Raw genomic sequence first — 23,253 nt, 5'->3', positions numbered from 1 at the left:
AGGTGTGAGCCCATTGACTTTGGATGCAAAGGATTTACATGTCAGTCCTTCTGCTGAGGTTACAACATGTTTGGCATCATAGGAGCCAATAAGAGGAGAGCTAACAAGTTGGCTACAGGAGTGGTGTCAAGGTGATTTTGATTGACGTGTGAGCCCTGACAAAGGCAGGACTACCTGAGATGATACTAACTTGAATTGTGCTGTGTCTTGATGAACCGTGGTTGAGTCGCTTGGGTGGCTGTATCTAAATGTTGAAGGACTCCCAAACACCCATTGATTCCCGAAGGTATCACGCATAATGTATCCAAGTGCATTACGGGATGGTATATTTATTTGGAATAACTTGAGCTACCAGGAAGTGGACGAGTAACACCCAAGAACTGAGTGATGGCAGATGAAAAGATAGCAGACAGTCCTGAGAGACGGCAAGGGAGAATCGCCATTTGCATCTATAAATACAAACAACCTACATCAATCTACAGATAATCCTAAGGTGATATGCCCCAAGAATTCTCGAGAGCGAAGGAGAATGTGTATCTCAATCAGACAGACCACTAATAGCGACTAATAGCAATAGAAAATCAACAGCGAATTCGGAGTATGTTTGTAGGAAAATTTGCAAGAATCCGCGTGACCTGAAGACCCCCCTCCCCCAGTCAAGACGAAATGCGTAGCGTGAAGATAATACAAGTACCATAGTGGGCAAGAACCAACTCTGGTAAAGCGGAGATAAAGCTAGGCCTATAGTCAATTCACCGTTTCCCGAACATTTTAAAGTCGCAAGCCCTAGACCTACGCAGTGACAGAAAATCGTACGATAAAGTAAAGTGGCCTCCAAAGAACAAGGAATGATTGTAGCGCCGATTTGATACGTTTGTTGACTTTATACACACACATACGCTCACCAGTGTACGTCTCTCGAGTGGAAAGAGACAAAGAGGAGGAATTCTCTCTATCTTTGCATCTAAAGGAATGCACATGTTGCGTGTACCCTCCTTTGAAGGCTTTAGCCATCATACTAATGTAGTACTTTGTGATACCATTAGATTGTGTGAGGGTCGTTCTGTAGACTACAGCCTTTGATAGGTGAGATCTTCCTAGAGAACAGCTGGTAGTGTTTCGAAAATTACAGGTTGAGACGAGAGGTTGTCGGGTGCATGTTTACGTCTGTTGTAGCGTGCAATGTTGAAGCGATGTTGTCTACGCAGAGATCGTTCAATTTGGCGTTATGTACGTTGAAATGCTTGTAGTACTCATGGCTCCTAGCTACGTTGGTGCAAATCTCTAGGTTAAATGTAGGGTTGAACCAGAATATCTTTCTCTTTCTGGTTCTTTTCGAGTGCGGAGGAGAAAGTTGGGGGACCTCCATTATTACTAGCTTCTCAGAAAATCCTCTCCTCGCCAATGCGTAATTGTAGTGGTGGGGGCTGCCCTGTTGAAGATCTCAAGCTGAAAGCTTACATATTCTTCTGCTATTGCTTGAAACTAGGGTTCTAATTGCAACGGGCGAGGGCAGTGATTCAACCTTCGGTGAATGTACATAGTCTCCTCGTGGGGCTTCCTCTAAGAGTAGAACTTTCACGTTTTCAGGTCTAGAGTCACGTCTAGGAAGTCGATCGTGGTCGCGTTGGTGTGTGTGTGTGTGTGTGTGTGTGTGTGTGTGTGTGTGTGTGTGCGCGTGTGCGTGTGTGCATCCATGCATGCATGTATAAATAGATACATGCACGAATATCACATGCGTACGATGATAGAGAGAGACAACAAGAATGGGTGAAAGATACACACATACACACGCACACACACACACATATATATATATATGCATATACAGAGACATTTATGCATACAATATGTGTATGACTGTTCAACTGCATTTATGTGTATATACTTATGTATACACACACACACACACACACACATTTTTTCATATGCATATGCTTTTTTTATTTTTTGTATGTGTAGAGGGATCTATTTATTCCCATCTATATGCATACATATGTATGTGTGTGTTGTGTATGCATGTATGTGTGTGTGTGTGTGTGTGTGTGTGTGTGTGTGTGTGTAGATATATATTCTAGTTATGAAAGATATATACTTGTAATCTACATATATTTTCACGAGGTTTTTTTTTTTGTCCTTTCTTCTGAAATCTAATAGCCATTTTACCGTGTTTTTATAAGATTTGCAACTGTTTATAAGTGTATTAATCAGTTATAAATAGCTCCATTTTTTTATAGAAGTTCTTTAGTTTTAGATATATTGCCATACATCCATATTATATACATACGCATACACACGTATGCCCGCTTTTCTATCGTTTATTCTCAATTATTTCAATTTTTTCTATTTAATCTACGAATGATTTTTTATAAATTATCTCCCTTTATTTTTTTATGTGTACTATAATGCATATATCTCGTTTATGGTATTGAATTTATGGGTATATAGTCATTTTATTCATGTTTATATTTGTACATAGACATTGTAGTGTGCGCGCGCGCTTGCGAGCTTGCGTGCGTGTGTGTGTTTGTGCCTGTGTTAATACTGCTATTTATAAATTTCTATATAATCATATGAATATGTAGCTTATGTATAAACAATACAAATAATTATGAATGTATGTATGTGCATATATATATATATATATATATATATATATATATATAATAGAAATATGTTAAAAAAAACAAAATAGAAACTACACGTGGAAATGTAAGGGGAAATATATATATATATATATACAACATAAAGACTGCATTGTTTTTGTCTTTCGGCTTACATGTATTAATTATTATGTGTTAGTTATAATTGGAAATACAAGATCCTATTAGTAGGAACTTATACTTTTTCAGATACTTGGAAGAAAGCAGCGAATGTATACGAAAACAAGGACGGAAAAAAAACGGAGAATGTTACACAAATACAAATAACAGGACATAACAACAGGTGTCTTTCGACTAAGGGGGAATTAAATGAAGCTGGCGTGTATATATATATATATATATATATATATATATATATATATATATATATATATATATACGTATGTACATACATACATACAAAAGTATATATACTCATATAATTCTACAACTATAGAAACTAAACACAAAAATTTTAAAAAAGATTCATTTAATAATATAATATAACAAGCAGTTACTTGAACAAGTTAGCTTAGTTTTTCCTTGAGGCTGGTCAGATTGGAGCAATCTCGAGTATAACCAGCCGAAATTGCAAAGACAATCTGGAACTCGACTGAGGAAAGAAAACTCCGAATGACCCGTTCTTGTTTTCTTTGTATCGTCTATCTGGATATTTTGTTGTCCCTTTTTTGTATCACCTAACTGTCTAGATGTTTTGCTTTCTTGCCCCATTTTGTATTATATATATATATATATATATATATATATATATATATATATATATATATATATATATATATATATTAATGTGTCTGGGAAGAGTATTCTCTTTTAGTACTTTATTATTTAACACACTCACCGGTTCGATTTCCACTCATTTGGCTTGCAACTTTTTCATAGTCGTTGACTGTCTGTTATCAGATCTGCGTCCTTTTTCTTTGTTTGTTTGTGCGCATGTGTGTGCGTCAGTGTATACACATATGTATACATGTATGTATGTATGTGTATGTATGTATGTACGTATGTACGTATGTGTATGCATGTTTGTGTATGCATGTTTGTGTATGCATGTTAGTGTATGCATAAATATATATATGCATGCGTGTACGTTTGTATGTATGTATTCTGCGTATTCATGTTTGTGTGTTTGTATGTGTGTGGTTTGTGTGTGTGTGTTTGCATCTGTGTTTGTATGTGTATTTGTGTGTCTATGAGTATGTGTTTGTGTGAATATGCACGTGCGTCTATTATGTATGGATGTGTGCTTCCATATGTGTCCTTGTGCGTGTGTGTGAAGTGTGCTTGTGTGTATATGGTCATGTGTTTCAGTCTTCATTTGTATATGTATGTGTGTATGTGTGCGTGTGCTTGTCTGTCTGTATTACCTATATATGTCCAAGTAACAGCCTGCTAACAATTCTACCTCTGTATATATAGAGATTAGTTGCCGAGCAAATGTGAATGTCACGTTTAAAGTTGTAGAAAAGGGACCGACTAATGATAAATTTACAGCTTTCTTATCCGGGCTATGAATTTTCATCTGTGCTTATTGCCGTAGGTGCATCGATCTGTGAAACGTTAGAATCTTATAAAAGCCGGAAAATGCTGCGGTTGTCTAAGGAAGGAAACTAATTGGCACCTTCAAGTTGATCCTGCTTTTTTTTTTTTTTTTTCAATCTCTTGAAATCAACATTACAAACAGTCACGCGTATCTATGGCATCTGCAAATACATGCATACATACAGAGTAATTACGGACATGCGATTGGATTAGATATGTATGCTCATAATTTAAATGCAGGTATCTTCTTGCATACATGTAAATATATACCAATATTACACACAAGCACAGTTGTATGGTAAGAAGCTTGCTTCCCAACCACATAGTTCTGGATTTAGTCCCACTGCGCGGCACCTTTGGCTGGTGTCTTCTACTATAGCCTTAGGCCGACCAAAGCCTTGTGAGCGGATTTGGTAGACAGAAACTGAAAGCCCGCCGTGTGTGTGTATATATATATATATGGATGCATATATTTATGTGTGTGTCTGTCTGTCTGTGTTTGTCCCCCACCTTCGCTTGACAACTGATGTTGGTGTGTTTACGTCCCCGTAACTTAACAGTTCGGCAAAAAAACTCCGATAGAATAAGTACTAGACTTACGAAGAATTAGTCCTGGAGTCGATTTCGTCGACTAAAAATCCCCTTAAGGTGGTGGTCCAGCATAGCCGCGACCAAATGGCTGCAAAAAAGTAAAAGAAAATAAAAGAATACACACACACACACACACACACATATATAGATACGTCAGCACGCCGGACGAAATGCTTAACGGTATGACAGGCACAATTTACGTTCATTTTTTTACTTTTCATTTGAAAAGGAAACTGTGGCTGGAGAGGAGATGTCTGTCGGAGTGTTGTGCGTGCAAGGAAGCGTGTGAATAGTCAGAAAAAAAAAGGAAAAAAAAAAAGGTGCCAGCGATAGATTGGGGCTTGTGGGGTCGGAGTGTGGCCTCATCATCGCTTCATTTGTGTTGTCTAACGTACTGTTAATATCATTCGATTTTATATATTTTATATAATTTTTAAAGTCATATTTTATGTAAACCATTCGCATTACTGATCCCAATCAGTTGTTTTGTACCATTCTATGTTTAGCCCCCTGTGGGCAATAAAGAAATTGGTATTTCGTCTGTCTTTACGTCGTTCTGAGTTCCAATTCCACCGAGGCCGACTTTGCCTTTCATCCTTTCGGGGTCGATAAGTTAAGTACCAGTTGCGTACTGGGGTCGATCTCATCGATTAGCCCCGTTCCCAAAAACTTCGGGCCTTGTACCTAGAGAAGAAAAGATTATTACCACTCTCTATTTCTCTTTTTCCCGCGCTCTCCTACACACTCCGTTCATTCCATTCTCTCTCTCCATTCTCTCTATCTCTATCTCTCTCTCTCTCTCTCTCTCTCTCTCTCTCTCTCTCTCTCTCTCTCCATATATATACATATCTGTGTATATATGCACACACAGACACGTGTGTGTGTGTGTGTGTGTGTGTGTGTGTAACCAGTGACGTATGGTGGTTGTCATTGGATGTGCTGCTACAAAATGCTCGTAAAATCACATAAAATATTCGATAACCTCATCGTACAATTTTGTTACTAATCAGTATATAATCACTGAAAATTAAATTAAAAGCGCGTATTTCTGCGACAGTAAAAGCATTTAAGATCAGCGCTAATTAAATTTTAAATAAAATGCCTAAGCACACAACTAAGAAAATCACAAAATTCACTGATTAAAATATCAACGCACAACCTTTCACACGGAACCGTTTTCAGTGACTAATGACAAAACAGTTGATACTGCACAAACTTATAGTGTTTGGTGCGCTAACAGCACCAGAATTCGACATGAATTAAGTCTTGTTTTTGACTTCTAAAAGTGTATTATTAGATTTGAAAACAAATTAAGATCAAAGTTATCTGATGATATTGTAGGAAAAAAATTGAGAACAAAATTAGCTTTAGTTTAGAATTTTTTTTTGATTTAAACGTACAACTTCTCGCCACGAAAACGAATTTGCGACCGTGCTGTCAAAGCTGCCGCACATCCTTCGCCGTTAATTTTTTGCCATTCTCCCATTATCCTACGACACAACCGGAACCGAATTATGATACAATGCACGGTGAGGTGTGTAGTGTTATTTCAGAACAACCGCCACCAAATTTCAAGCAAGGGTATAACAAAAGGTTTCCATTTTGATTATTGAGTAAAGTTAATATTTATAATGAATTTGCCATTTTCGATGGGTGTGCAACGCACACCTAGAACACCCTGTATGTAACTCATTCATGCTTTCCCTTGCTCACTTTTCCGATCATGTACTCTCTCTCTCTCTCTCTCTCTCTCTCTCTCTCTCTCTCTCTCTCTCTCTCTCTCCTCTCTCTCTCTCTCTCTCTCTCTTGCTCGCTCTCTCATACCTTATTATTTTTCCTTCATTCGTTATTTCTTTATGACTCACTGATTGATCGTGGAGTCTTTGAAAGGATCGATGAGCTAAAACATTGAATTTCTAGTTTAAGGAATAGAAATAATAGAGATTGATAAGGTTTAGAACTGTCTATTCTAATTTGAACTCACCACCACCTCCGCCACCACCCAATTACTACCAATACCAACAGCAATGTTCTACACCACCTGCTACGTGCTATGAGATTGAGATCTGCTAGAAACTGCAACCAAAAATCTCCTTTAAATCAAACACACACCGTATTAAAATAGCGTTACATACTGGAAATGTGATGTCCCAGGTTCTGAAATGTCTATGGTCATAAGCCTGCTCCTATTATAGGCAAATCAAAAATAAAAACCAAAATAGAAAGGTCCAGACAAAAGGACAAAAATAGTCTGAGAAAGGCACATGTGTCGTTACGCTTTCTTTCACTTTCTAACATTTATTTTCATATTCTCTTCTTGTTTTTAATTTTCTCTTTCTTTTTCTTTCCTTCTTTTCTCACATTTTCCTTTAACCTCTCTCTTCATTTTAACATACACATTTTAACATACACATCTACGCCTTAAAATTATTGACAAAAAAAAATCTAGGTATGTTCTAAGGGTTCTTATTTTTATGTATTTATTAGAAGAGAATACAAACCCTTAATTCATACTCTACAATGATCGCGATAACAGTGACTATAAAAATCTGCAAGACCTTAAGATTTAAATGATGATGGTTAAAAAAGGATGCTTTCCTTCATAACTTTACAACCAAGTAGGTGGCCGGTAAAAAATTTACTGTAAATAAAAAAGAGAAAGAGAAGAAAATACATACATACATACATACATACATACATTAACAAACAGACAGACAGAGATTTTAGCCGAGTAATATAACGATTCTTCCGATGCTAAACGTATCATTGATAACTAATATAAAGTACGAAGATAAATTGCTTTCATTATAGATCTGATTATTATCAATACAACTTGTAATTATAATTATAAACTCCATTATCTAATGGTGTGTGATATTAAATTCAGACTAACATATTTCTATAGATAAAATCCTAAGCGCATTTGCAAGGGTTACAATATATGCGATCAAATAACAGGGATACTGCTTGATGTGAAAGAGGATAATAACAGTTCTATCGAAGAATGTCACGAAATAATAAATGCAAGATTTTCGAAATGTGCTTGAAAAATTACTCGTGAGTATATTTCTTGTACAACAACAGAATAAATACTGTCCTGTTACCAATTACCTGTGGAGGCGCAATGGCCCAGTGGTTAGGGCGGCGGACTCGCGGTTTCGAATCCCAGACCCGGCGTTGTGAGTGTTTATTGAGCGAAAACACCTAAAGCTCCACGAGGCTCCGGCAGGGGATGGTGGCGAACCCTGCTGTACTCTTTCACCACAACTTTCTCTCACTCTTACTTCCTGTTTCTGTTGTGCCTGTAATTCAAAGGGTCAGCCTTATCACACTGTGTCACGCTGAATCTCCCCGAGAACTACGTTAAGCGTACACGTGTCTGTGGAGTGATCAGCCACTTGCACGTTAATTTCACGAGCAGGCTGTTCCGTTGATCGGATCAACTGGAACCCTCGACGTCGTAAGCGACGGAGTGCCAACAACTAATTATCTATACGTCTACAACTTTAGAGGTCATAGCTGAAGGAAAGAAAATTTTATTTTGAGTAAAATAGTTAACAATTGTTTGTAAGAATAATGTCCATTATATCGACCTTAGAAATGGGTTGGTAATATATCAGCTCTGAAAGGATGAAAGGCAACGTTGACCTTGGCATAATTTGAGCTCAGAAAGTAAAGAACCAGAAGAAATACTTCATGGCAGTTTGTTCACCGCTCTAACGATTCCACCAACTTACTACCTTAGTATACAATTAATATCAAGAAATCTGAAACGAAGTAAGAATCTTTTCAGTTGCCTTCACAGATTTTGGAAATTTTAAAATTAAGTGAAATTTTTCAAACTTGGTATATTGATGTATTTTTCCACGCTGAATCCGAATAAAGAATTCATTTATTTCCAGAAAAAAACTTAGTAAAATATTATATAAGTTCAAATTTTGATCATGTTTAGTCCAATAGGAAAACAAGAACTGGAAACAGCGCATTTTCTGCGTGATAGGTGTCTATCACAAAATAACAGACAGAAATAAAACGTGCTCAAAATGATATCACCCGTCAAAACTTGTGGTGATTGTTGCGGTGGTGAAAGTATCAGAATACAGCTTCACTTTTTACTATGGAAATTGGCATCGATGTGAGATTTACGGTCATGTGTATAACGGTGGCTTTTGATTGGTTAAAATTACCCAAAGGCTGCAATCTTTAAAAGCTGTTATCTTTCTATAATTAATTCACTGCAAAAATGGATTTCATTTTCATAATTAACATACAAAAGTAAATTGATAAAACCAAATTTGGAAATTTCAGAGTCATATTTGTTAAGTATTTTCATCTGAAGTTGTGTGTTGAAATTGAAGCAATTACATCATGATAGCCATTTATAAACACAAATATATATACTGTTATACATACAGGTGCAGGAATGGCTGTGTGGTAAGAAGCTTGCTTCCCAACTACATGATTCCGGGTTCAGTCCCACTACGTGGTACCTTCGGCAAGTGTCTTCTACTATAGCCTCGTGCCGACCAAAGACTGAAAGAAGCCCGTTGTATATATGCGTGTGTGTGTGTATGTGTGTGTGTATTTGTGTCTGTGTTTGTCCCCCCTCCTGCCATCGCTTGACAACCGATGCTGGTGTGTTTGCGTACCCGTAAATTAGGGGTTCAGCAAAAGAGATCGATAATATAAGTACTAGGCTTACAAAGAAGAAGTCTCAGGGTCAATTTGTGGACTAAAGGCGGTGCTCCAGCGTGGCCGCAGTCAAATGACTGAAACAAGTAAAAGGATAAAAATACTTTTATTTTGTTTCTTAATGGTAATATATATTTTAAAGGAGGCTCTTGTGTCAGGCCGGAACAATGCGAGAAGGTACAAAGTAAACTAGAAATGGAAAAGGAAAATAGAACTAAGCTGCATTTTTATTTATATATTTCTATATTTCGAGGTGAAGATCCCTTCTTCACTTCTTCAGGACATTTAGTACATTACAGAGGTGGTTTGCCATTATCTTCCCCTGGATTTCAATATATTCGGCGGAAATAATATAATCTAGTCCTGTTCCATGGCTCTATGCATAGTTTCCGTCTATAAAATTTCATTCACAAGGTATTGATCAACGTAAGGCTATGACACTTGCAAACTATGCTGCATAGTGGGCTCAACCCCAGAACTACGTAGCTGCGAAGCAAACTTCTTAACCACAGATAAGCTGCAGATAAACTGCCGGCCAACAAACATAACGAAAAATGATAAATAAAAAGTAAACACTAACTAAATAAGAAGTGGTGGTTGTTCTGAACCCCCATCTCTTTGGCGTAGTCAGTATGTAGATGCCAGTGCAGTATAGCTAGAAAAGTCTGCGCGCAAATTCGATTCTTGATTGAAACATTTCACTTTAGCCCTCATACTTTTATTTCCCATCGCAGTTCAAAAGATAGGTTCTGCTACACTGACTTGTCTTTAACACATTACAGGAAGACAAAGGTTTCCATAGTAACCCAGTGATGAATCAAATCAATGAGCATTCATATTTTAACGTGTTACTGCATATGAACAGATCAAATGTAGTAACCGATTTTGTAAGATTAACCTTCATCTAGTTCTGATAATCTGATATCAACCATTTTAAATTATTTATACATGAATAACGAAAGCACAAGGGAGAAGGAGAATACATAAGGTCTTACATTGAGATATACTTACGTAGAGATAGCTAAGGAGTAAAAACAATGAAGAAAGAACTAAAAGATCATTTGAATAAGACGATAGGATACAAGGAAACGGATTACGCTGCGTAATGTTCACAAAGCTCGGTACATTACCAATATTACAAATATTCTTTCAACAGGAACGGAATGAAATCGGATATAAATAAATCGAGGACCTTAAAATAAATGTATTCTTCAAATACATGTGCAGATAATTTCGTTATAAAATAGCGTATACAGCATGTCAATGAAGCGAGGTTATTTTACATTGGCAATGATAAATCTGATGTATAAATGTACTACATACAGCAAAGGGTATTCAAATGTTCATTTTAACATTTATCTTCTCCAAAGCTCTTGGATCAATAGTTAGAATTGAAGTTTTCAATGATGTCGTCTCTAAGATTCTGTTCACAAAGGAATATATCTGCATTGCGATAACTTTTCTCTGTTTCTAGAAAATTCGAGCTGATAATCTCAAATGCAAAAAGAAAATATATGCCTACATATACACAGATAAATAGCTACTTAGATAGATATATACTCATATATAAAACATGCATATATGCATATACAAATATACATCCATCTAGATAGATAGATAGATAGATAGATAGATAGATAGATAGATAGATAGATAGATAGATAGATAGATAGACAGACAGACAGACAGACAGTCATAGATAGATAGATAGATAGATAGATAGATAGATATCTTTTTATTATAGCCACACAGGGCTAAATACAGAAAATGGACAAATTACAAAGTAGAGCTTTTCTTGAGGGGGGGGGGTAATTTCGATCAAAAGGGATCGCGGGAAGAAAAAAAAAACGTGGGGGGGGGGCGATCAATAGGGATCGTGTATCACAGTCGATGTAAAAAACGGGGAACAGATTAGGTTTATCCGTGGAGAGGAAAGCCTACGGAAAAGACCACGATCACCTCAGGCTTTTTTTTTAAAGGTACATGAAAGTAGGTACCTTCTCTCTTTTTGTCTCTTTTTGTTACAAGTCTATGCTTAAAATGGTGTCGTCTTTCATTCTTACCATTCTTGCCACATTTACCCATTTTTTATTGAAACTTTCATTCGACAATACTTTCCTCTCTATCCTCATCCTTCTTTTCAAGTGGTACTTGAAAAAGTTGACGAGGGACTGACCAGAGAGGAAAGTGTTTGTTTGTAGACCTTTCAAACGCGTCCACCACACGCATTCTTTTGCCATAGCTATCAGTGTTACAAAAACCGTTTTTCCTTCCCGTTTAAAGGAAGGTGGCGGAACAATATTCACGATAGACTCGGCTGATAAGTGGGCTCGTCCCACACGCGACAACAGCCGTTCGACGAAGGTCCACAGCTCTGAAATATCTGGACACTGCACGAGTGCGTGCAGAACGGTTTCGTCGCTCTGACCGCATCTCGGGCAGGTCGGTCCGGTGGTTTTCGAACCGTGTCTGTAGATCTTCTCTCGAACTGGTAGTGCGTCTCGATAGCATTGCCAAGCCAGGGATCTCTGGAAATTATCCATAGGCCCCGGCCCGAACGTCGTCTTGAAAAGGCGGGTTAGGAATTTCTCGTCGACACCCAGGTTCGCCCCGAGAGATAGATAGATAGATAGATAGACAGACAGACAGACAGACAGACAGTCATAGATAGATAGATAGATAGATAGATAGATAGATAGATAGACACATATATACATATGTATGTATATATATTCATTTTTTACTTCTTTCAGTCATTGGACAGCAACCATGCTGGGGCGCCATCTTGAATGGATTAGTCGAACAAATCGACCCCAGGACTTATTTTTTCTTAAGCCTCGTACTTATTCTATCGGGTTTTAACACTGATAGAATAAGTTGGATGTATCACTTTTACATATTAAACACTTTCCTGGAAGCTGGTACGTCCATATTAATTTCTTGTAAGGATTCCGCTTTTCGTTACGCAACATAATATACCACCAAGTATAGGTTTCTAAGTGAATACTACGTCCTACTTGTGATGGGAGTGTGATTCAGTCACTTTTTTAGATTATCTCTACAGATTTTCTATAGAAATTAGAGCCACCATTGATTTGTTACGACGTTTTGTATCCGAATACGTCTAATATAAACAATGCGATCGAAGATGAAAAAATAGGTAAAGGGTGTGCATGCATATTTCAAGAGTTATTGCTCCTACTTCAACACCAAATATATAAGAAGGGCTGATTCACATGGCTATACACCTCACTACAAAACATGGCCAATGAGACATCAACGTAGTTGCCCTGCTTGTTAGATATAATAGAAAATTACACCCTAAAGACATAGAAAACGACTAACACTTTGGATAATATATTCCTAAATAAAGAGTCATAAAAAAGATTGGAAATCCATCGCTGGACGTAAACAAAAACAACAATTTCACCTTTAAAATGAGAACCCTAAACATAGTCGACTGGAGTATACTGCCCCTCACCAAAAAGAAAAGAAAGAAATATTCATGATGGTCATGGATGGAATGCCTTTGATTATAGGTCTATTTCATGCTAAAGAATAACAGTAATGATATGGCCTCATGCCAATTAAAGATAGCAAGATAGCCATAAAGGCTATAGAATAATAAAAATGCTTAAAAACCAGATGGCGTACTTCCCAGTAAACGTATTCCAAGTTCAAATCATATGCAGGTTGACTTGGCAGATCAATGAATAGTCAGGATATACTTGTATTGTTAACAAACAATATTAATTGCTCACAATCAATGTAAATCACAAGAACGATAGTGTGTCGACTTTCAATATTCCTTTCATGTTCTGTGTTTAAATCCTTTCAGAGTCAGCTTGGTCCAGTTTCCATAGAGGAAGTGCTGGTATTGCACAATGAGTTTATTCAATCACCTCCCAATAAATGTACAGGTTTATTTCTGTAAATCAAAAAGAAGCATACCGATATAGCAATCACCGAAGATGATTTTAATATACATTTGGACTAATTTTACCTTGTTCGACACATTCCGGCAATAATATATCTACCAAATTTCATTACATTTTGTCTGTTAAAGACCTTTGGGTTTTCATAATTGATTTCTTGTTTAAACAAAGGAAACACTTAAAATATGTGGTAGTGGATTTTCGTCGCTCGACGATGAGTATTCGGTTGTTTGATCTATTGAATTACACCCGAATTAACGTGTAAATGACTGAGTATTCCATTGACAGTGTACTCCTATGATAATTCGCAAGTAGAATTAATGTGACTGTGTGACAAGGTTGTATCTTTAGCATTACAGGTATAGTCCACCTGATGTATTTCTATGCAGTTTCCGCTTGCTCAATTTCACTTTTAAAAAAATGAAAGGATCCAAGGCTATAGAAAATGGCATTTGCCCAAGATGTCACGCAATGGGTTAGAACTTGGGATTATATAGTTTTTAAATGAACTCCTTGAACAGTCGGTCTTACTGTGTCTTACTGTGCCTACACTTTAAATATACAACACAAAATAAAAAATCTAATGTGAGATTGTTTGAGAGTATTATATTCCCTCCTATTAAACATTCAGAACCTTTTTTTTATTCTCACCTAATCGAAAGAAGTTAGTTATTTGAGATGACGAGTAATCTAAAAAATGAAATAACTTCTATCTTAATCTAAGCCTCCATGAAAGAGATGATTTAGCCCAATAATGCATATTCATGCAATAAGTGATATTGCTTCCTTGTAATTAAAACAATCTTGTTTTTAATTACGGGTTATATTACCGTTGCAATTACGCAATGATTTTATTGGTTTCCTTCTTGAAACTAATGCATTAAAAAATGTAATTCATGTAATATACAAACAGATTACTTAATCTTGTGTTATAGTCTTCATTTCATAAATATAGGATTACATTATCAATAACTTGAACCTGTAATTCGTTGAAATGTTCAGAAATTTGCTTTCCTAGATAAATAATTGTCTTCATTCAGACTACGCTTTATTCTAGCCTGAGTTTTTTTGTTTTTTTTCTTTTTTGCTTAACAACATTTGATTACATGAGCTCTGTAAGAGAATATGTCTTCGTTTTGAATAGTTTACAAATTGGTCTTCTGTGTCATGTCACAGCTTCGTTCATTCTAGTGTCAACAAAAAATTTGATAGTGATTGTAACAATGCTGAACTTTCACAATACAATGGAATACCCGTCCCTGACAACATTCTTTCAAGAGTGTACATGGAGATGTCAGACGGTGACACGGGAGAGAAACAGTTTGAATAGAGTTCTTAAACATATTTCTTATTGTATATTTAAGTGAAATACTCTTCACGCAAGTAGATTAGTCATGGAATCGAGTAGGCTCTTTAGGCGGTAAATATATTTGAAGGTGTTCGGCAACATGACTTACGGATTATAAACTTGATTGATCAGTGAGAGATATTGGGAAAATAGTCTATTGAAGACAAGTGAATGGAATACTTATTGTGAAACACACGCACAAGCTCATACACACACGTACATGCATACATATGTATACATGCATATATATATACACACACATACAATATATTCATATACATACATTTGTTTATACTAACATATATAAATAAATATATATGTACATAGATACATATGTATATGTATCATATATATATACATAGATACATAACATATACATACATACATACTTTCACACAAACGCACTTTATATAGGGAGAAGGAGAGAGAAAGTAAGAGAGAGAGAGATACACGGTTATTTGTGTATGTTTTCAAGAGACAAAATAATTGCTATTATAATAATGCCGCTTCGAAAAAACCAAAGAGAGAAATAACATTCACTGTTACATTCGTATTAAATTACAAGCAATAATTCTCCACAGAAAAACGGAAATGAAAAGATCATGAACTTCAGTGTACTTCTAAGAGCGGATTACCATGAGAGGTAAGTTCTTACTTAAATTTCAATGTAATTCGCATTTAGCAAAGTCAGCCGTGAATGCTTCTATTGTTGAATCGAAAAACGTTCTTCTTTCTCTAAACACTACTTCTAAAAAGCTTTGTTGTTTTAGTCACAGACTTTTCTTATCATTCGTAGTTTTCCTTTATCCAACAAATCACGCGTCCTATATACTTCAGCATACATAGAAACATATATGTAAACATAATCAATTATATAAGGGTTTTGGCTAATACCACTCCCAAGTGAACGGTTTGAATCGTGTAATTGGCAGTTGGGTTGTGTATGTGCTTAAGCTGCAATATGCTATCAGTACAAAGTCAACGGGGTCAACAAAACCAACACTATAAAGCGCTAATTTCAATTCTTTCACTGAAATATGAACTGGCCAGGCGTGGCTGTGTGTTAAGAAGTTTATTATCTAACCACATGGTTCCGAGTTCAATCTCACCAATTGGCACCTCGGATAAGTGTCTTCCTCTATAGCTCTGGGCCAACCAAATCCTGATGTGTGAATTTGGTAGGCGGAAACTTAAAGAAGCCCTTTGTAGATAGATGTGTGTGTGTATGTGTGTGTGTGCGTATGTGTGCGCGCGTGTGTATGTGTATGTACCTTTGTGTTTTCCCATCACCACCTCTTGACAACCGGAACTAATAGCAGAATATTTTTATTCTGAAGAATTTTTTTTTTTTTTTTGCTTCTTTTTCGTCTTCTCGCCGTTTCTTACAACTTTTGTCGACGCACTGCATCAGCACCAGTTTAGTTCAGGTATGTGCGCGCGTATGCAATTGCTTGTGTGAGTGTGTATATCTGTCTGTCAGTCTATGTGTGTATGTCTTCTTTTTTTTATTATTATTCTTTCTAGACGACATGTCGGAGGAATCAGAAAATGAGAGGGGAGGAGTATTGGGGTCGATTTATGTGTGTTAATGTTGATGTTGTTGCTGTTGTTAGTGCTTGTAGGTGGTTGTTGAGATGTGATGTATAGATTGTTGGGGATGAGGGGTTAGTCCTTTTCTTCTTTTCTGGTTTTGGTACTTCTATAGCTGCTGTTGGCCGTGGTGGTGATGGTGTTGCTTCTGCTGTTGGTGATGTCGAATCTGCTGATGTTGGTCTTGATTGGTTGGGTTGGTTGAGTGGGTTGGCTGGTTGGCTGGTTGGTGGTGCTGTTTCATCTGTTGTTGCTACTGTAGGGGTGGAGGCGCAATGGCCCAGTGGTGAGGGCAGCGGACTCGTGGTCATAGGATCGCGGTTTCGATTCCCAGACGGGGCGTTGTGAGTGTTTATTGAGCGAAAACACCTAAAGCTCAACGAGGCTCCGGCAGGAGATAGTGGTGAACCCTGCTGTACTCTTTCACCACAACTTTCTCTCATTCTTACTTCCTGTTTCTGTTGTGCTTGTAATTCAAAGGGTCAGCCTTGTCACACTGTGTCACGCTGAATATCCCCGAGAACTACGTTAAGGGTACAAAAAATACGCGAGACGTGTGTGACTGAAATATGTTCTAATTTCATTTCGTCAGGGATAAATTTGATAATCTAATAAAAGTCAATTTCTTTGATGTACTTTAACTACAGTATAGGTCGTTGTCATATATTCTGGTAGTGGGCAGATCCAGCATATCAAGATTGTAGGGTGTGACATGTTCAATACCGTGTATGCCGTCCATGGGTGTTCAAAACAGCCATACACCGTCGGTATATGGAGTACATGAGGCGGTTCACAAAAGCCATTGGCACCTGTGCCCACACCCTGAGGAAAGCTGCCTCCAGTTCCACACGAGTTGTTGGCCTTGGGACCACCTGGTTCGGCTGTCTCTGGATTTCATACCACAGTTGTTCAATTGGGTTCAAATCCGAGCTGAGAACGGCCACGGCATGGTTCTGATGTTGTGCTTACGCAGGAAGTCCATGGTAACCATGGCCGTGTGAGAGGGAGCATTGTCCTGCTGGAACACGGCTATGGTGACGCACGAAGAAGAACACGATGTGAGGTCTTAGGATCTGGTCCACATAGCGCTGCACTGTGAGTTCATTCCCACTGCCTGCAACAACATTTTGGAACACATGGGGCCCAATTCTCTGATTCAGGCCTATAGCACACCAAACCACGATGTTTTGGCCACCCACGCATCTCTCTCCATGGCACATGCGTCTCTGTAGCGTTCACCCTTCCTACGCCACACCCTCACTCTGCCATCCGAGGTGGAAAGGCTGTACGGGCTCTCGTCAGAGAAGGCTATCGACTTCCATTGTTGATGCCGCCAATGTCGGTGATCTGTAGTCCTCGAGCAAGACGACAGCAACGCAGGTTGTTGGCGGCCAGTCAACGTCATACCGTGTCGTCGCTGACTGGTCGCTGTCCAGTGCCAATGGTCTCGCGAGTTGTCATGCAGATATGTTTCTTTATTGGCCACACAGGGCTGAACACAGAGGGAACAAAATACAAAGTAGAGCTTTTCTTTTTGGGAAGAGAAGGAAAAGAAAAAAGGAAAGTGGGGTAGAAATTCGATTAAAAAGGATCGTAAATACAAAGCCGATCAATAAGGATCGTGTATCACAGAAATGTCATAGTGTAAAAAGGGGAAACAGATTAGGTTTATCTGTGGAAAGAAAAGCCTACGGAAAAGACCACGGTAACCTCGGGCAATAAGGTCATTCAAAAAAAACGAATTACAGTGACTCTCTTTTTTCCTTTTTTTTTTGGCGGGGGGGGTTATAAGATTCTGCTCAAGGTGGCTTCGTCAATCACACGTGCCATCCTTGCTACATTCACCCATCTTTGATCTGCCCGAAGCTAGAATAGAAGACACTTGTCTAAGTTACCGCACATTGGGACTGAACCCAAAACCACGTAGTTGCGAAGCGAGTTTCTTAACCACACAGTCATGCCTGCATCTATATGTGAACTAAATTACAATTTTTTCAGTTCTTGTTTTCCACATTTTGACGAGACAAAAAGTTTGGGAAACAGTGAGTTAGAGGAAAGAAATATCAGTTTATTAAGAGATCAAATCAATGAAGAGGAACTAAACATTTAGTTCAATTCAACCTGAAATATTTTTAACTTCAGCATTTATTGGCTTCTCCAGTTACACCTAGCATTGCAGTGTTTTATCAATATATAATATTCAATTTCCATTGCTCTTTGATCCAGATGCAATTAATAATTTTCACTTTTTATGAAAAGTTTATGCAGCATATAATAATTTCTATAAAAGCCTTCTATAGTGGATATCAAATTAAAATGTTGCATACTTATATGCATATGTGTGTGTGCATATGTGTGTGTGTGTGTGTGTGTGTGTGTTTGTGTGTGTGTGTGTGTGTGTGTGTGTGTGTGTGTGTGTATGTATACATGCGTGTGTGTGTGTGTGTAATTTATTCTGTAGAAATTAATAAAACAAACAATGATTCAGTTTTGAACGACTTCGAAGAAAAAAGATAAATTGTGACAATACAATTATATCTGTTCGATTTCATCACAATAAACAGATGCCATTTTTATTTTTATGTTTACAATTGTTTTGCTTTCCTTTATTTTCACTCTTTAAACTGAGGAACAAGACAAACTGAAATACAAAACAAAAAATATATTTCATGTGAAAATATATATTAAGTACGTTTAACAGCTTTTTTTCTTTTTACTATTTTTGTAAATATTCTTATTTTGCCATTTCTAAATTTCCTAAATTCTCCACAAGACATTTAACGGAATATATGTATCCAATTACATTACACTACTGTGATTAAATATCTCTAAATTTCTAACTCAACTTTTATTTTAGACACAGATGAAACATTTTAAATAAACATGAGAAAGTAGATGAAAAAATTACTTTTGTAAAATCATTGACATAAAATTCATTCCATTGAAAATTTTCGAACCTGTCAAATTTTCGTTATAGTATCACGTTCTAGAAACATCTTAAATATTGTTAAATCAGATCAAATAATCCAAGTAGACGTCATCTAATTTAAGAAAAGAAAGTTATTGATTTTATTTAAATGTTTATTAATTTATTTATTACTAGTATTAGTACTCGTCTCTGATAATGAACTAGTTCTCCATCTGACAGCTAAAGTATGTTGGCTGCACTTTTCTTTTCGAAGCAGAATAATTTTAAATAAAATTTGAATTTCAAAGGATATGTCATATGTGTTTTATTTCACATAAGAAAAGCAATAAAACTGAAAGAGTTTAATTTCACTATAGCAATATCACCAATGCAGATATTTTCATTCACTTTTTGCTGGAATATTAACCATTAAGAAAGTGTCTCCATCAATAGTTTAATTTCACTGTAGCAATGTTACCTTTCTTCTAGATATTTATTTTCAAATCTCGTTGGAATATTGGTTCTTAACAAAACGATTCATACATAGTTTAATTTCATTGTTGCAATGTCTTTCTTACAGATATTTTCTCGCAAACGTTTTGCTAGGACATTCAACGTGAGGACTATATCTTCATCAGTAGTGTTTTCTAACAGACAGAGATCCAGACATTAGAAGGAAAGCAATATAGTCGCCATGCTCAACTCAAGCTCTACTTGACTGATATTTCTATTGATCTATGAATGATTTCAGCTCAGAAGAAAAAGGACTAACTAAGCGTTGAAAGACGTTTTGTCAACGCTCTGCCAATTCTGCCCTATATCAATCAACTGCCCTAAATAAGAGTTTCTTATATAGACATGAAATTACAATACTTAATCGCTACTCAATTTATCGATCACCAGAATGATTAAAGGCAAAGACGACTCCGATAATATTTGAATTCAAAATGTAACGGGAGCTAACTAAATGCGAGAATGCATAGTGTACATTGCTCTGCCACATCTACCGAGTAATTGATAATGTTCTATAATGTTGTATGCATCGCCCCACTGCAGTAGATCTACTGCAGTCACGACCCAATATTAATTCTAGTTAAAGAAAATTTGCTTCATTAAATTTAAATGAAGTAAATGAAGTATGCAAATGAAAATATTTTTCTTCTTCCTGCTATGAAATATGTCGGTCTTTGAGAATATTGGATAAAAATTATTTTAGAAGTATCACTCGTGACCTTATCCTTCTTTATATACGATAAGGTATATAGTTTAAGGAAGACTTGGTGGTTATTTCTAGCAGATCCAGCTATCATGTAGGGGACTTCTTGTCGACTCAGCAATGAGATGAAGACAGCAGTAATGGACGCTGTAAATCAAATGATAAACCGAGTCTGCAAGACGATTTCGATACAGGTAGCTCGAGAGAAAGACAAAGAGAGAGAGAGAGAGAGAGAAACAGACAGACAGACAGACAGGCAGACAGACAAATAGATAGATAGATAGATAGATAGATAGATAGATAGATAGATAGATATGGAAACAACTGACTGAAAAATACGAAGAAATCAAAGATTGAAGTCTTCTCATAAACCATGGAAACTAGACTCATCACAGATTCGGGTCGTTTAAAATCCAAAGACTATATTCCATGGTAATACTTCTCTGATTAGACTTGTGATATGGTAAATGTCACTGAAGTAATGGACACACAAAAGACTAAATGTGAAGGGCAGCGACGTACAAGTAAGACAGTGTTTTTTGTTGTTGTTGTTGTTGTCGTTATTGCAGTTTTTAGCAATAGGCTCTGATCTGAAGAAAGTTTCTGTGTTCATGACCTTTTAAAACAGTTGAGATCGATTTTAGTTAATATTCCGCCAAGTTGTCGAAAAAACATGGGCTAGGGAAGAATTTCAGACGAGTAACGTCCTGATGAGAAAGGTCTAATACAGAGACCAGTGTAATCCTAGTAGTGGAAGAAACACATTTTGTGTGAGGAAAAAAGAAGAGACGAGCGATAGCACATGGTCCAAAAGTTGGATGCGTTGTTGAGAGACTTCATACCAGTAAGTCAGATGCAGCAGCACTCTTTCCAGAAACTTTCTTAGCAGTGGAATTCCACTGGTGAGTGACATGTAAACGCAGGTCCTTACAAGATTTGAATTAATGGAGAACCTACTGATAGTTAATGAAAAAGAGGCTTTTAAATTGATGATGAAATGGTTTGTTTAGATCCATCAACTCTGAAGCATTAAAAGTGTGAGCCAAAGAGGAAGTGATCACAGGCGTGTCCTTTATGAGAATGGCACATACTGTAGTATATTTCCAAAGGTAATGATAGACCCTTTGAGAGACAGCAGACAGATTGAAGAATTTAGCAAGAATAGAAAATATTTCCTGAGTATGTTCTTTGAAGATTTGGAAAGAATATTGTTAAGAGCAGTGGCCTTGTTGATTTGAAGTGACCAGAACTACCGTTACTTAGCTTGCATGCGTATCTGGTAATAAACGTTATAGACGGGGAGATTTTCAAATTATTTATCTAGAGTATACAGTGCTGTGTTGGAGATTTCTTCTTTCTACGAGTCTACTGCTTAGGGGACTATCATACTCCGCCTCCATATTGTACATGATGGCTGCCATCAGCCATGTTTCTTTTATCTCTGACGGCACTTTGCACACTCTTACTTTGGCAACATGCTTGCTACAGTAGGACGGCAAAAGCACCCATTCCTCTGTCCCTATCGCTTCCGTAGAGTGCTTAATACATACACTACACTGATTGTCACTGACAGTGCGCATACGCCTTTATACGGTTTAGGACAGTTGACTTGCTATCCCACAGGGGGGGGTCAGGATTTCACCACAACATGCACTGAGTTTAAAATCCCTTAGAATAAAAACGCTAATGGCTTATTCTGTTATATACTTTTGAATAACTGCATAATTGTTGCTTTTGTTGACGTTTCTTGAAGTTCCGACTGAACAGATCCAGCATCAAAACTTTTCTAGCAGAGACCATCTATTGCATTATATTCAATGAATTAAGTTTTGTCTATTGTATAATGTGTGGAGGCACAATGGCCCAGGGGTTAGGATCGCGGTTTCGAATCCCAGACCGGGCGTCTTGAGTGTTTATTGAGCGAAAACACCTAAAGCTCCACGAGGCACCGGCGGGGGATGGTGGTGAACCTTGCTGTACTCTTTCACCACAACTTTCCCTCACTCTTACTTCCTGTTTCTGTTGTGCCTGTAATTCAAAGGGTCAGCCTTGTCACACTGTGTCACGCTGAATATCCCCGAGAACTACGTTAAGGGTACACGTGTCTGTGGAGTGCTCAGCCACTTGCACGTTAATTTCACGAGCAGGCTGTTCCGTTGATCGGATCAACTGGAACCCTCGACGTCGTAAGCGACGGAGTGCCAACAATTGTATAATGTATCAAGGATCACATTTTAACAAGCTAAAGTGCGATCTGAAGGAGAATGTAACTGATGTTTCTGGCAAGTCAAGCAACCGTATACCCACTACTCCTTATCTCGCTTTTGATTATAGTTTCCCTAACATTTAATTCCTACGTTTTTTTACGCTTCCTTTAAGTTTAGATACTGTACTTCCAATTTGTTTAAATGTCAAATATTTATTATACGAGAAAAACAAATTAATATAATTTTATTTCTTCGTTATTTTAAGAAGTACCATGATTAATTTGCATACAGACTGTCCTCATTTAACGACCTACCTATTTAACGACCACTCGGAGTTACGACGAACCTTACGAGCCGTCATACTTTACAAAATAGAACTTGAGGCAATGGATCCAAATTTTGAGCGATTTTCCAAGGTGAAAAGGCAGACAACTGAACTTTTCCGATGTTATCGAGAAATCTATGACGAAAAAAAGAAGATAACAAAGCAAACAACACTGAAGGGATTTTTCATGCATTTTGATGTCAAGAATGAGTTGTTTTTGTAATCTGTATCCAAAGTAA

General features: G+C 37.1%; 1 protein-coding gene across 4 annotated transcripts in view; it reads left to right on the top strand.

Annotated features, from left to right (window-relative positions):
* LOC106873899 (protein FAM167B) overlaps positions 1-23,253 on the top strand; it is a 52,075-nt gene that overhangs the window by 6,843 nt on the left and 21,979 nt on the right. Inside the window, exon 1 of one of the 4 annotated variants that reach the window (XM_014921427.3) lies at positions 14,544-15,411. The exons of the other annotated variants lie outside the window; for them this stretch is intronic. Within the exon in view, the coding sequence (XP_014776913.1) occupies positions 15,405-15,411 (7 nt within the window). The 5' untranslated portion in view covers positions 14,544-15,404. Of the gene's footprint in view, positions 1-14,543; positions 15,412-23,253 lie in introns of those variants that run through there. 4 annotated transcript variants of the gene reach the window in all.

The sequence above is a fragment of the Octopus bimaculoides genome, chromosome 3, assembly GCF_046866305.1.
Source record: "Octopus bimaculoides isolate indiv1 chromosome 3, ASM4686630v1, whole genome shotgun sequence".
Taxonomy (NCBI): Eukaryota; Metazoa; Mollusca; class Cephalopoda; order Octopoda; family Octopodidae; genus Octopus; species Octopus bimaculoides.
The sequence above is the reverse complement of the archived record's forward strand: the minus strand, read 5'-3'. Positions and strand labels throughout refer to the sequence as shown.